At 41.5% G+C, this 15,128-nt stretch overlaps 1 protein-coding gene across 15 annotated transcripts in view; it reads left to right on the top strand.

Moving 5' to 3' along the window:
• Nucleotides 1-14,930, top strand: part of ZMIZ1 (zinc finger MIZ-type containing 1) — a 346,350-nt gene extending 331,420 nt beyond the window's left edge. For 13 of the 15 annotated variants that reach the window (XM_040070534.2, XM_040070533.2, XM_040070542.2 and 10 more), the window contains 3 exons: nucleotides 655-818; nucleotides 6,523-6,771; nucleotides 10,422-14,930. In XM_040070534.2, the coding sequence (XP_039926468.1) occupies nucleotides 655-818; nucleotides 6,523-6,771; nucleotides 10,422-10,529 (521 nt within the window). In that variant the 3' untranslated portion in view covers nucleotides 10,530-14,930. The remainder of the gene's footprint in view (nucleotides 1-654; nucleotides 819-6,522; nucleotides 6,772-10,421) is intronic. The other 2 variants (XM_040070545.2, XM_040070544.2) reach the window with 1 other exon arrangement.
• Nucleotides 14,931-15,128: the final 198 nt, after the last annotated feature.

Genomic DNA, 15,128 nt, shown 5'->3' with positions numbered 1-15,128 from the left:
GTGGACAGTACTTGTCCTGCAGAGCAGCAGGCCACTCCAGGCCTGCTTCAAGATGTGTGTGTAATCCAGTCAGTCAAGTGAATTTTATAAGTTTTGTGGGAACCGTGATTAGATATGAACGCATCTTCTGTGCCTTTTAGGAAGGGGTAGTGTAGGTGCTGTGCTGTGAACTGGTACTGTGGCATCTTCCAGATACACTTCTGACAATTACTTTCATTAGAAGCTGAAGCAATGCTACAATCTTACTGAGTGTGTAGCAGCACAGACATAAATAACACAGGTGTCCTATAAATAATCCGGGATTCGGGCAGTCGGTGTCAGTTACACCGAGATGTTTCCAGATACAACTATCCCATAGAATTTAATATTCTGTTTACTTCTCGGCATAGTAAAGTTTATGTGGTGACTTGGCAGTAGGTTTTCAAAATGTCAGCAGTTTTCAATTAGTTCCAACACATAAATGAATTATTGCAGCAGCCAGCGTTTGGAAGCCAAGTGCCCTGTCCCCGCTGGCTCAGCGCTGGGGGCACAGCCTTGTCAAGTTCAGTGTCACAGCTCCCTGTGCTGTGCAGGGAGCGCGTCGCATCACGCGGCTCCTGCAGGATACTGGGAGAGATCAACGGTGGAAACAAATCACATCTGTTTCTCTTGCAGGCAACAGTTACCAAGGTCATGGCAATTTTGACTTCCCACATGGGAATCCTGGTGGCACATCTATGAATGACTTCATGCATGGGCCACAGCTGTCACATCCCCCAGACATGCCGAGCAGCATGGCAGCTCTGGACAAACCTCTCAGTCACCCCATGCAGGAATCTGTAAGTAATGGTGCTGGGCACGTAGATTCTCGTTTGTGGGGTAAGGAGCTCTCATCCAGCTGATGGACTTACCTTATGAACTGCTTTTGCTTTTTGTGAATTCCTCACTTGGGAAGTTGCTGAAATAGAGTAGTCTTGAGAAATGCCGGAAATGCCGTTTCTAGTTTCAGACCATTTTGAGTTTTTGGAGAAGCATTTCTGCACTTTTTGAATTGTCATTTAAACTTGTTTATCTGAAAGAAAAACCTGGCTCAGTCTGCTTGTATTAATCATTGTGCTTTGCTCTGACACATGAAAAAAAAAAAATGTACTTCATTCCCTAGGCCAGCAGGACTGTGAATATCCATCTCCAAGAGACAGCTTGTTAAAGAAAGATGTTGGATGACTTCAGAACAGGGACAATATCTTCCCTGGCTTTTTCTCTGAGGGCAAAATTTGCATCAAAGCATTTTGAGGGGGAATTCTACTCAAGTAGCATGAAAGGCACTTTTAAACTTTCGGTGATAGTACAAGCCTGCAGATTTCAAGGAGAGACACTGCCACAGGTCTGAAAATATCAATGTAAGAGACTGAAAAATAGGGGTTCTTCAGGTCTCACATGGTAAGGCAGAACTGTGCATTGGAAAAGCAGCTTGCTCAGAGCACTGAGTTTTCTATAAAGAAATTTATATATCTCCAGAAAATGCAGTACTGCAGCAACTAGGTGATAGAAAAACTCCCAGCAGCATTTAGCTCTTAGGCATGGTTAGTCATCTATTTTAACTTTGTGTGTGGGGTGTGTGTACATCCTTTCATGTTCATTTAAGTTGCGGGGCAGGGGGTTTAAAGTGTGCTGTTACTGCACAGGAAGGATGTTTAACTTGACAAGTCATATGTGCTGTGTCTTTAGTGAATCCTAGAAAGTACAAATTCAAAATGTAATGAGGAGACGTGGTAGCAGATGCTCAGCAAAAGCCTACTCAGTCAATGTCTCCTCTAGCTGGCAGTGGGTTTTCCAAGGAGGATGGTGAGAAATAGAAGAGTGGAGAAAAGAGTTCTTCATATAGTTTGGAGAGAGCCCAAGTACCAAGACTATCTGCAAAGGAAGAGTCCAGAAACTGGAATGACTTTACCATTTTAAAGGCTGATAAATGAGGACAAACATGCTGTAAACGTAATTTCACATTGGCAAATTCCACATACACGGCTTGAAGTGGTCAGAATTCCCTGCATAAAAATCAGCTACACGGTGTTAGAATACTGTAGTGAGAGGAAGTAATGCCAGCCTGAACCACTCATGCTGCTTTCTTTTGAATCAAAGTCACAGGGAATTCTTCTTTGTTTCCCTTTACCTGACACCTACCTCTTGACCTCATCAGCCATACCTTCGCTGTGGTAGTTTCCGTGGTTAGATTTCTGAAGTGGAAGGATATGAAGTAATTGAATATAAAAGTGAAGAATTTGTAGCTTTCTGAAAATGGGACTGTTTACATATAGCAGAGGTGAAAGTTGCTCAAGGCTATGCATGTTCCAGAGCTGTGGGAGTGTATCTAGGCGTGTTAATGGACTCCCAGTTCTGTGGGCCAATCTATAGCAAATCTAGTACTTGCTTATGATAGCTGGCAATTAAAGTCAGCCTTTGCCTCACTTCTTCCTCATCTCATGATACTCAAGCAATGCCATTTGGGAATAGGAAGCAGTGCTAAGGCAGATTCCTGCATTATGTCAATGGCTGGTTTTCTGTAATGAGCATCAGTTTTCAGGTCTTCTAGCAGAGGAGAATTAGATTAACCTTGTCAATGTGGCTGTGCAGTCTTCAGTCCACGTTTGAGGATTCTGAGTGCTCCCACACAGCCTTTTCAGTGTTATAAAATCTCTGCTTTCCTCTTTCTCTCTGACCCTCTCTCGTTTGTTCTTTTCTCTCAAAATGAACTGTTTATCTGCAGCAGACACTCAAGAAAGGCATCTTTAAAACTACTGCTTTTAGAGAAATACATGCCTTTAACACATTCCTAAATTGTGTAGTTGCATGTCTGTGGAGAGACACTTCATGCAAAAACAGCTATAAACAAATTGTGTGATTGAACCAAGGTTTGAAGATCTTGCCTGTGCTTTTCTCTGTCTTTCTGTCTTTCCTTTTTACACAGTTAGCAGGTTTTTGTAGTTTGCACATACTATTCACTTTGGCCAATTACAAGGTGAGTTGGGGTTGCATGTTCAGTCCTTTTAGACCTGAGTTCTCTCTTACTGGAGCTGAATGCTGCTGAGGAAGTTCTGGGCATTCCTATTTTGAAGATTTATGTGGTGGCCCTTACACAGTAGTAGGCAGAGAAAGTTGATCCCTGCAGACACACTCTGTAGGTCACTCCAGGAAATGCAGATATTTGCCCAGTGTGGATAAGGCTGGGTAATCAGGGTTGAATCAATCAGAATTTCCTTCCCTCAACACTGCTATTGCACTCCTATGGAAGAAGAAAAAATCAGGACCTGAAACATGACCAGAAGTAGTCTCTCTTCCCCAGCATAGAGTGTTGTGAGAGCTATGGAGCAGATGCTACCTTGCAACAGTGCAAGATTGTTACAGAACAGCTGCCAGAATCATATCATGTTTGTTTTCACAAATTGTAAACAAGTTTTAGACAAAGAAGAATCGAGTTAGCTCTAGTTTAGTGCTTCTTGCAGGCAGTGTAAGGAGTGACTGAGCAATGGATAGGTTCATATGGTTCATACCATGCACAGAGAGGTGATATGAGCTGGTACTACTATAAACTCATTGCTCTTGTTTCCATTTTAACTTTTCCTCTCTCTCACACAAGCAAAAGTCCTACTGCAGCCATGAAGTGATCTGGACCTAGGTACTGATGTGATTGGAAACTAATTCAGGGGCAGGGTGGGGAAATTCAGTGCATGTCTACAAGGTTTCACCTTGTAGACATGGCAAAGAGATGTGGCCAAGAACATCAGCAAGGTAGGCAGAATGACATCTTTTAATAGTTTTGGTAGCTAACACAGCAGAAGAGTTCGTAAAACTGACCCGGTAATGGAGAGAGATATAAACCATTGACTTAACCTGGTGATTTTTTTTTCCCACTAATAATTTTCTTCAGAGACAGAAGGAACATTGCTGTGCAGCTGGCAGGCCCTGTTGCTCCACAGCTGTACATCTCAGCACTCCTAGAGGTCACTGTTGGGCTGTAGAGTTGTGTTGTTCTGTGCTATTAAGCTGAAGATGTAGTTGTCTGCTGTAAGCTTTTCTTTTCTAGACTGGAAATGCTTTAAGAGTGCCAAAGCTTATGCCTCTAAAAACAGCTCTGGAATTATCTTGCTATGCAAGCAAAGGCAACTTTGGTTGACTGTGCATTCGTAGTGCAGGTCAGTGCTTTCAGAATAAAATAGTGGGAGTTGCAGGTGCAAGCTAAACATACCCAAAGTGTGTTGCTTACAATGTGTTTGCACCATAGCAAACTTATCATTAGTGAGCTGAATGCAGATAGAAAATGTTCCCATCCTGAGCATTTTGCTTTCTCGCTGGGAGGCTGGTGGAGTCAGTGGCCCAAGTCGGATGGATTTGGAATCTGCAATGGCTCTTCAAAGAATATGGTGGCCCTCATTCTTACAATAAACAATTAGTCCCTATACACTCATTGTCTAAGGACCCTACTGACTGTGTTATCAGCTAAATATATATTTAAATCCTTGCCTGTATAAACACAATGTAGAATTTCTAACCTGCTTATTTGTTTTGAAATCTGTCTGAGAGCATAAAAGTGCATCTTCTGGTTAAAATAATTATTTATATAAATGTGCCAGCATGACCCTTGCTTTATGCATTCAGGAATAAGTTTAAGAGACTCTTCAATATAATCCTGTTTGGTTTTAGTTTTGGGTTTTTTTTCCTGGAAACTGATTACCCACATTAACAACACTGTCATAAATTGCTTTTTACTTTTTGTTTTTATTATTAAGCTTTCTAAATTCCACACTTTCTGTTGCACATGTCCTCAATGAGTGAGGAAGGAAACAGTACTGTTAAGGCAGACATCTTGGACTTGGACTTTTACAAAGTTTTTGGGCTGCAAATTCTTTTACGTTAAAGTGTGATCTGTGGGCAGATTTTATACAAACCCCTACGGTAACAACGGTGTTGGAGAGCGTTTTTCAAGTAGTCAGACTGTGACACAAATGGTGAGATGTATATCAGTGCTTTTTACCCGTTACTTTAAACTCTCATGTGGGATAGAGAGCCAAATACCATGCAGGTAGAATCATTTCCACAAACCTTTGTAATACCAAAGTATTGAAAAGGACCTCCATGCAGCTGAGTGTGACTGTCCCAATGGATCAGTATTCAAGTTTCAGTTTTCCTAAGAGTGGTGAAAAGTATTTTTTAAAATACTTGTTTCTCTAATTTTTTTTTTTATGGTAACATTTTAATTAAGTTTTGTAATAACCTGCCTTTTGCTTTCCGAAGCTGAAGGCTGAAGTTAAGATAACTTTGCAGTTTATGTGATATGAAAGGGTGAATACTGACCTAGCATTTTGCTGGTTTCTGTTGGCTTGGCTGGATGAATTTCATGCTGTTGTTGTTATGTATTTGTTCTTTTATTTCAGCTTCACTTTGTCCAATATGTAGCATTCCTCAAAAAATGTTTACATTTTTTGTTTCTCCATATACCCAATTAACATGAGATATCCAATTCTGAAGCATTCAGACATTTCTTTCTCATGGCACCAAGGTCATGCCCCTGAGAATACACTAGCATTAAATGTGACATGTAGCAGAAGGAAGAATTGGACTTGTGCATTTTTATTGCTTCTCTGTCATGTGAGAAAGACTTTTCCCCCATTCAGTAATGGGGTTAGGAAGATGCATGTGGATTGGCAGTTTATTCCCCACAGAAAACAGAAAAAACCACTAAGCTCTTGCTAGACAACTCATCCACAGCATGAATACAAAGCAGAGTGTGATTGCTGGCTTAGTTTAAGCTAAGGCAGTGTACTTCGCAGTCAGCAGCGTGCAGCCACCCACAGCAGCTCGGCTCATGGTGGGGAATGTGCTTCCTGAGCTGCCTTGGTGCTGTCAGCCCTCAGAACCCAGGAATATCAGCGAGGAAAACCTCCAGCCTTTAACAGGGATGTTGCATTCTGAGAAGAAGAGGAGGGAAGGAGTGGGGAAGAGCTGGTGTTTGCAAGATGTTTGTAATGAGCTGAAACAAGAATAGGTTACGGTGTCAGGAGTAGGGGAGCTGAGCAGAAATGATGCATTTTCTCAGTTAATGAGTTTCCTGGCATAGGGATCATTCAACAAATTCTCAATTCATTTATAACATTTTTTAGGGCAAAAGCATCTGCCTTGCTAGTGCTGAGCAGCACCCATAAGACTCCTTTCCTCCTCTTTGTGGTGCATTGTTTTGCATCTTCATATACAGTTTTCCACATTACAAGGAAGCAGACCAACAGCGCAAGTCCAACGTGTTTCTTCCCTTTGCAGACAACCTTCAAAAAGCTGAAACACTTCCTCCAGCATTGGGATATGGAGTTTTCCGATGGCGCTTTTTAATTTCTCTTATTTTGTTGTTCGTTGATCGGTTTCGTTGGGGTTTTCTGTCGTGCGTGTCGTTTTTTACTTCATTTCGTTTTATAACATGCAGTTACAGAGTCAGGCACCGCGAGCACTGTACCTTGTGGCCTCACTTTCTTTTCCTGCTTTTTTCCTCCTCCGCAGATCCCTCATCCCGGCAGCACTGATCAGTCCCATACTTCCATGCAGCAAGGTTTGCACGTCCCTCACCCCAGCAGCCAGTCAGGGCAGCCATTACATCACAGCGGGCCTCCTACCCAGCAGTCCCGGCAGCCACCCCCGGCCGCTTCTAGCAACCATCCACACAGTGACCTGACCTTTAACCCCTCCTCAGCCTTAGAGGGTCAGGCTGGTGGACAGGGAGCACCCGACATGCCGGAGCCCTCGCTGGATGTAAGTCTGTGTCATACTCTCATCTGCCTGCCATAGCGTGTGCTTCGCATCGCGCGGGAGGGCGGGGAGGGCAGGGGACGGGCCCCGCTTCCACTGCACATGCCATCCTTTCATGCTTTGGTACATGGGCCAGGTGCTGCAGCCGAGGTGACGGGGCGCCCCTCACCTGCCGGGAGAGCGGACGGTTCCGGCTGGAGCAGCTGCGTGGTGTGCGAGCCATAAGCCTCTTCCTAGCACCAAGGCAGGCATTTCTTTAGGCAGCAGCTCAGGCACCAGGCTGGGAGCAGTGTCCTCCTTTCCCGCCTCGGCACTGGTTGGGCTGAGCTCTCCTAGAGCCCGGAGCTGTTGCAGTGCCTGGACGGGAGCAGGGACACGGCTGTGTGTGGTTCTGACCGCAGCGTCGCCGTGCCGAGTGAGCTGTGCGCTGAGCCCTGCAGCACGTCCCGGCCAGCGGGAGGGGATCTGTGCTGGCCACCCTGTGACATTGTCCCTGCTCCCTGCAGCCAAAAACACTCTGCGCCCTTCCATACCTGCTCTTGTGGGTGGCTCAGCTGCACAGTTCCTCCTCCAGTACACCGCACAGGGAAGTAAGCAACAAGGACATTTTCTGCCTCCTCAGCCACCATGGGAGGCAGGTCACAACTAAACAAAGTCTTAGTTTTAAGGCCAAAAGTAGTCTTCCATTTCTTAATGTTGATTCAGTGGAGTTGGAAGTTACTTATCTGAGGTATATCTCTGGTTAGCCATCTACCTCCCAAAATATAAATCCTCAGCACTAGGACTGGATTTTTTGTTTGAGTCATGCATTCCTGTATGTGTATCTTCTGTCTGTTCCAAAGTCTGCTGCTGCACAGTTAATTTTCTTAAAGATATGTTCGCTTCTGTGCCTTGGATTTATATCTGTATTTGCTGTTGCTGTATACTTGCATCTCCCATCACACAGGAGTACTGGGCTGGCAGGTAGCCTCACAGGGGAGGGAAGGGGCTAGGGGACAGATAGAGGCTTCAGGATGCTGCAGGAACAGTGATCAATGAGGCAACTTCTGCCGTTTCACACGCTATGGTTGTGTGCCCATCCCTTGGGAACAGTGGTTCATGTGGCAGTTGGAGTTCTGAACCCTTAAGGACCCTGTCTGAGCAATACTAAAAGGTGAAATAAAAATGTCTTTTTTTTTTTCTTTTAATATTTAAGAAACATACAGTACTTTGTTATGGGTCAGATACCCATTCCTTGGTAGAAAACAAAGTACAAAAACCTGTACACCTACCACTCTACTGTGGTTATCTCTGATGAAGGATTGCTGGTTTCTTAATGGGAGACGAGTGCTGTACAGTGTGGGAAATAAACTTACTGGAAATACCTGTGATCCTGATCAGATGGATTATTTTAATGGGTGTGTTGTGAAACCCTTCTGAATAAAGTGCCATGCAGCAAAGCAAACAGGGCACTGCACGATGGGCAGCTTGGCCCGCTCCCTACTGACACAGCCACGGTCATTCTGCAGGAATTCAGCGAGATGCACTCTAAGGTTTAGCATGGATTAAAGAATCCGCCTCATGTAGATGCAGACACAGAAAAACGGGAGATCTGCACGGGTACTTCAGACAGCAGAGGCTCAAGACTGAAATCACTGGTTAGACCTCTCAATTTGCACTTCAGGAGCACAGGGTACAATTCTCCGAACTACTGTGTGGCATAGTCCTGTAGCTTCTGTCCCCATCACCCCCTCGCAGGCTCTGGCACTCCTCTTTCTTTTGTCCCTGCTCCAGCACAGCACTCTCAGCTCCCAGCAGATCCCTCCTGAGGTCTCTGTTTCTCACACCAGTGGGGCAGGAGGGTGGCTGAGCTGCCTGACCCCTCTGACTGAGGCAAGCCGAGATCACCCTCACAACTAAGAAGACTTCAACTTCACACATACTGAGCATATTGTTCAAAATGTCAACTTTTTTTAAAAAAGCTTCTTAAGAAATCCCCTGTATACAAGAATGAGTCTCAGATACGATTTAAATTTTTAAGAATGAGTTGTAAAATTGTAGGACAAGTTCAATTTTTTTTTTTTTTTCCCCACACTTGGTGGGACTGCCATTTTCTTTTGAACTTTTTGTTTTTGTTGTTATTGTTTTTTGGGGTTTTTGGGGGTTTTTGTGGATTTTTTTTTTTTTTTTTGTTATTTTTGTTATTTTTTATGACTTGCTCATAAAAAATTATGATAGGGGGTGAAGTACATTTAAAAGTCTCATCTCTCCAGTACTGTGACAATAGCATTTTTACCATTAATAAAAGGAAGTGGTCGTTTAAGAAAAATATTCCTTCTGGGAGATCCTGTTTATGTAAACTTGACATTGCATTTTTTCAAAATGCTTAGAAAGCAATAAACTTTTTTCTGCATTTCATGTTTAGCTTAATGAAAAATTTGTTCATCCATATAACATTAGAAGATGAAGTTTCATTTGCACAAGAGTAATAGAAGCATATAAATACAGCATTCAGTTGTTAAATGTGAAGCTGTCAAGCTTTTGGTTTTATAATATTTGAAAACATAGAGCAACTTCAAATTAATTTCTTGTCCCTACTGTTAAGTTTGTTAAAACAGTCCATATTTTTCTGTATTTACCACAATACAGAACATAAAGGGGCTTTATTACAAACTGTTCCCTGCAATTTTTTTTATATATGACACTTTTATATTTGCCTAGGAAAGGACAAGATGCGTTATAGAGCAGAAAACATTGCCTGATGCACAGCCCAGGAGTTATGATGTGCTTGTCATTCTGTCAGATCAAAACGAATGTGTTGTGATGGTTTGAAAAACAAAATTTTATACTTGGAATACAGTATTAATGGAAATAGAAACTGAAGCCCCACAGCTATTCACTTTGATACTTTAAAGCACTGTGCAGATTAGGGCATCTTCTGTTGGATGGAGTGTTGCACCCGTGACCCTTTAGAATGTCTGGAATTGCATGTAATGTTGTAGTCAAGTAAGTACTTCCAACCACCGTAAATTCCTGCCACAGAAAGGAGGACTCGCCCAGCTACCTTGCCATTCCTCTCTCCATACTTCTCAGGTTTTTTTCCACTTCCCCTGATTTGTTGGTTGCTTTAACCCCGGGTGAGTTTCTTGCTCCAGGTCACTGTCCCAGAGCTTAGATCAGTGCACTGAGGAGTTACTGAGGATGAGGAAAGGAGGGGCTGTTGCCTCCTGTAGAATTGCAGGCTTTGGGTGGACATCAAACTGATGTGAGAGAGCCAGAGCAACCTTTGCTGATCTACCTTAAAGCTCAAGTATGGATTACTCAAACTGGATGTTTCAAGTGTTTCTGCAGTGTTTTATAGGAAACATCCATAATGAGCATTTATCCAGAAGCTTCTGTCAGCATCACGAGCCAGGCAATATGATGGGGAGGTGGACTGAGAAACCCTAACTGAGATGGTAATGTAATTCACAGGTGAAAACTGAGTCACAGAGACCTTCACAAGCAAGTGGATACTGCATCATCTGAGGGTGTTAGGCTCGTGACACTGCCTTCTGTTTTATTTGGCTATATTTTTATGAAAACCAAATTCCAGGAATGGTGTTTAATCCCTTTTTTTTTCTCAGTTGTGTTTCTGTTATCTGTAATTTTTCTTCTGTCTTTGTATTTTATAGCTGCTTCCAGAACTCACAAATCCAGATGAGCTGCTTTCATACCTGGATCCTCCTGATTTGCCAAGCAATAGCAATGATGACCTTCTGTCTCTCTTTGAGAACAACTGAAACCATATGTATTCTCCCATCTTTTTCACTTGTTCACACGTGTGTGGCTGCACAGCGAGGAATCTTTACACTCCTTTTCCACAAGAGAAGAAAAAAACCTCACAACTTGATCCAATGGTGCACTCCCTGCTTTCTTCATCTCAGAACTGCTTTTGTTAGCTTCAAAGACTGCGAAAGTGACGGGAGGAAATAACAAAAAAGTTATATAAATGCAGTAATCTCCGAGTCTGCCATGCTACATGTGACAAAGAAGCATAGACAGTTGTGCAGCTATTGGAAACCCCATTTGGTGTTCATCCTCTAGAGAGAGAGTGCTGTGATAAACATAGTGTGAAGTATCTTGGCAAAACCGAATCTTGGCAAGGGAAGAAAAATCAACAGAATGGAACTGTCTTTAATTGACCCGTCTCAGAGTGTCTTTACAATGCTTGTTCTTCCATTTTTTTTGAAACTGTATCTCCCTCTACCCCACCTCTCCTCTGTCCCCCTCCAGCCATGGGTTTGCCTTGGAATGATTGCCCTGGCCACACACAAAATGAAAAAAACCACCTACAAAGCTCAAAAAAGCACAAATCCTACAGTCAAGTGGCAAAGTTAGGGAAGACACACAGGCCTGTCAGAGGGAGCCAGCAGTTTAGCTAATGCGACTTCAGTAACAGAGTCCTGAGATCGTCAGGCCGCAGCCGTGGGTTTCGGGATTTCTGCAAGCGCAGGGATCTTAACCGCCTCTTTGCAGAGGATTCCTCTGGCCCAGCACACAGATTGGAAGCACCTGGAAAGTGTTCTTAAAATTTTGCAATGTTTAGGGATTTTTGTGATTTGGTTTCAAATCAGTACCCTTTCTGGCTGCGTTAACATCCAGCTGTAGAGATTGCTGTAATAGATCTTTTTGCCATGTATGCCATGCATAATGGAAAAGAGAGGGAGGGGGGATGAAAACCAAACTGTTCTTGATTATTACCTACAGCCTTCGGTGCCCCAAGAGTTCGTGTCACTGTCTGTACTGCACAATGCATAGTAAGACAAGCTGGGTTGAAGGCAGCGAGGAAATCATTGCAGGATGGAGGGAGACTAACATCATTATCTGCATAATTATTTTTAATAATCAGCTTGAGAAGGGGCATTGACATTGGACAGACATCTTACAGCTTCATTTTAGTTTTGCTTTGCATTCTGTTTTCGTGACTGTTACAGATACTTCAGCCTTTTCCTTTTCTCCTCCTTCAGTTTCTGTTTTTTAAACTTTGGCCGCTGGGATGAGCTCTTTCTCCTGAAGGACTGAGCGTGGGGAGAATAAGTACCTGTCAGTAGATCGCTACTGCCCTCAAGAGACCCTGCTGCCACAATATCTGTCTTGCCCCTGTGATCTTTGCTTCTCGTGTGGTTGCTGCTCCTGCATGAGCTTCCTAATGCTTCTGTGCCCATTTCTGTGCTCTTTGTCTCTCTCTCTCTCACTTATAAATGATGTACAGTAGCTGTGTAAGAAGTGCATGTGTGCCAACTTTGCCCTCGTGGTGCAACATTTCAGCTTTTGCCCACTGTACAGTTATTGGTTTTGTTTCTTTTGATACTAAAGCATATTTGACCCTACTCCTTTTCCTCTTCCCAAATCCAATCAAACACCCTTCGTTTGCTTGCCACAATGCGTTTTAAACTGAAGTGCCAGGCAAAATTTTGTTTGTTCCTGTCAGTTTGACTAGATAGCTTCCTAGCCCTCTGTGTTTAGTTTGCAATGCTGTAAATGGCATGCTCTGTGCTTACGACTCTGGACTTGCTTTCCTCACCAAAGTCATATTTGTAAATTCTCTGCATTTTTTGTTTTATTTTGCTCATTTTGTTAACGTTTCCCACTACTGCTGTACATGCGTTGTGGTATATATATGCTAGTCAGCAGCACCTTGCTGTAGATATTAAAGGAAATGGCGGTTTAGTTCTTTTATTTTCCAATAGGAGTATTGAATCTGTCAAACGTATTATGTAGAAATGGTCCCACACTTATATTTTTCCTCTTTCAAGTTTTTTTAAGAAAGGCGCTGTTCATTATGCAAAATCAATTATTTTAAGAATTGCTATTGTAAATATCTTTGTGAATATTTTAGTATCGTCTTTGATAATATTCAACATTTTCATGATCTGGTTATACTTTTGCTGGTGTTTTTAAATACCTTGTCTGAAGAAAAATATGGGTCCTTTTTTAAAAAAGAAAATTGAGGGTTCTTTAACAGAATAAGTGAGTTGGGTTTTGGTTTTTTTCCCCCTATTTTCTTTTGGTAAGTCAGCCCAAATTTCATATCCATTTATGTGATGAACGAATTGATACATCAGGCCGTACCTGGATAATCAGGGCCCAGCTCTGTCATGGAAAGGTAATCGTGTTTGCCTAGGGAAAAAGTGATTGCCTAGGCAAAAAGAAACCCCAACTGATCGACTGGTGTTCATTGACTGTGGGTGATCATGAGCTGGTAATGGCAGTTTGTTTGTTTGCCAGAGTGAGCAGAACATCTAGGATCAGCTGTCTGACCAGGTCAAGATGCACTAAGGCAAGCAGCAAATCTGTATGGTACCATATTTATATCGCTGTACTGGTGCTCCAGTCTCTGAAACTGGGGCAAAGACACTAGGGATGTTGGTGGGTGGGGGAGGGAAACAGTATAGTATATTTTATTCTGCTTAGAAGTGTCTTTTTTCTTATGTAGGCTTGACAACCTGTAGAGGATCTCTGCAGAATATTAAAGATACCTTGGTGTAATACATGGTAACATGGTTGCGGTGTGGTGCTGCTATCACACAATTCCTAGGAAAGACCGTCGTTCAGTTACGGATACGGATGTGTTCTGTAGCCATTTTACTGTAGTAGTTTCCCTTCTGGTTTTTTGCTGCATTTTTTTATGTAGGTCTGGAAGTCACGTGCAGAGGTGGCTAATGATAAAAACTGACTTTATGCCCTTAGAGTTGTTTTGTTTTGTTTTTTTTTTTTATTTGGGGGGTAAGTTCCTTAAGCCATAGATTTGGGAATAAAGAAGATTTCTCACCATTAGTTGGAACTGGTTGCTCTGATTTTTTTTAATTGATTCTATTTCATGTTCCATTCTCCACTGATTCCTGAGCAGCTAAGTTAGTCACTTAAAATTAATTTTCTCTTAAACACAATATTAGTATTTTAAGCCAGGTATGTTAAGGATTGACCTTTTGCTAACTGGTAGTATTTAAAATGTGTCATTTAAAAGTACCTGTTGGAAAGCATAAAGGGAAAAAAGCCCCATAGATATTAGCAATATATTTGGAGCAGTGTTTGCATCTGCTTTGTACAGTAATAGATAATTAAAGTGGACAGTTGACATCTTTAAACTTATAGAAACGTTTGGTTTCTAAGCAGAACTTAAAAAAGAAAGTACAATTTTTACCCATCACCAAAATGTTGGACATTTGAGACAGTTTTAAGATTTATCTGTTAGCTAAAATCGGGTACTGTATAGTGAAGTCAGTCTGAAAAAGCTTCTGAAAATTTAGTTATTTTTTTATCTGTTCACTGCCGTATTAAAGTTTAGAGAAAAAAAACCTAGCAAATAGGGTAATCACAGTCATTTCTTTTAAAGTTTAATTATTATATGAGAGTCCAGTAGTATTTTTCTTCTTCTTTTTTTGTTTGTTTACCTTTTAATCGTTTCCCTATGGAAGTTCATCTGTGAAAGAACCCACAGAGATCTACAGTTCTGCTGCCAAGACATTACTATAGGACTGACAGTACACGCCAGTGTCTGCAGCGGAGACTCAAGGGACAGCTGTACATATGTAAATGACAAATAGAGACATGTTAACAGAAATGCATTCATTTTCCTTGGAATGTGCATTGTTTTTATTTCGCAGGAAAAAAAAAAAAGCTTGAAGCTCCATCTTATGTGGAAAATGAATCCTGTTTGTTAGCGTTTGTGGAGTCTCAGCATTTGTTCCACTTTCACTTCTGTAATATACTCTGATCCTTTGTTTTGTTTTGTTTTATCTACATGTAATATTTAGCTTACGTGTACTAGTCTATCACCTGTGTATTTTTAGGGTGCTACAGAAATAATGAAGAAAAATACGGGGATTAAAAAAAAAAAAAAAAAAAAAAATTGTAACCAAATTCTTACTTTGTACAATTTTTGATATCACGATCAGAGGAGAATTAAAAAAAAAAAATTACAATCTGAGGTAACATGCAAAAATGGCCATTGTCTTTGTTTGTACATTGTATGTACAGTACAATGCAATCATTTCATACTTTAAACTGGTCAGAAAAAATAATTGTGATTTTTAGTCTTGCAAAACTGTATGTAGTTAGATGATGTGACAACCTAATATTTATCTAATAAATATGTATTCAGATGAAACCTGTATATTAGGTGTTCATGTGGTTATTTTGTATTTAAAGATCAAATTATTTGACTATTGCTAGACATTTATATACTCTGTTGTAACACTGAAGTATTCTCATTTGCTCATGTTAATTTTTTTTTTCCTAAATAAATTTGCAAAATTAAGGTCTGACTAATTGGCAGCTGCTTTGTAAATTTTGAGTTTCTTTTTGAAACCATGCCCTCCCTGGTTTGAGTTAATGTG

This window comes from Hirundo rustica, chromosome 8 (genome assembly GCF_015227805.2).
Source record: "Hirundo rustica isolate bHirRus1 chromosome 8, bHirRus1.pri.v3, whole genome shotgun sequence".
NCBI classification, from domain to species: domain Eukaryota; kingdom Metazoa; phylum Chordata; class Aves; order Passeriformes; family Hirundinidae; genus Hirundo; species Hirundo rustica.
Note: the sequence above shows the minus strand (reverse complement) of the source record. Positions and strands in the feature narration are given on the sequence as shown.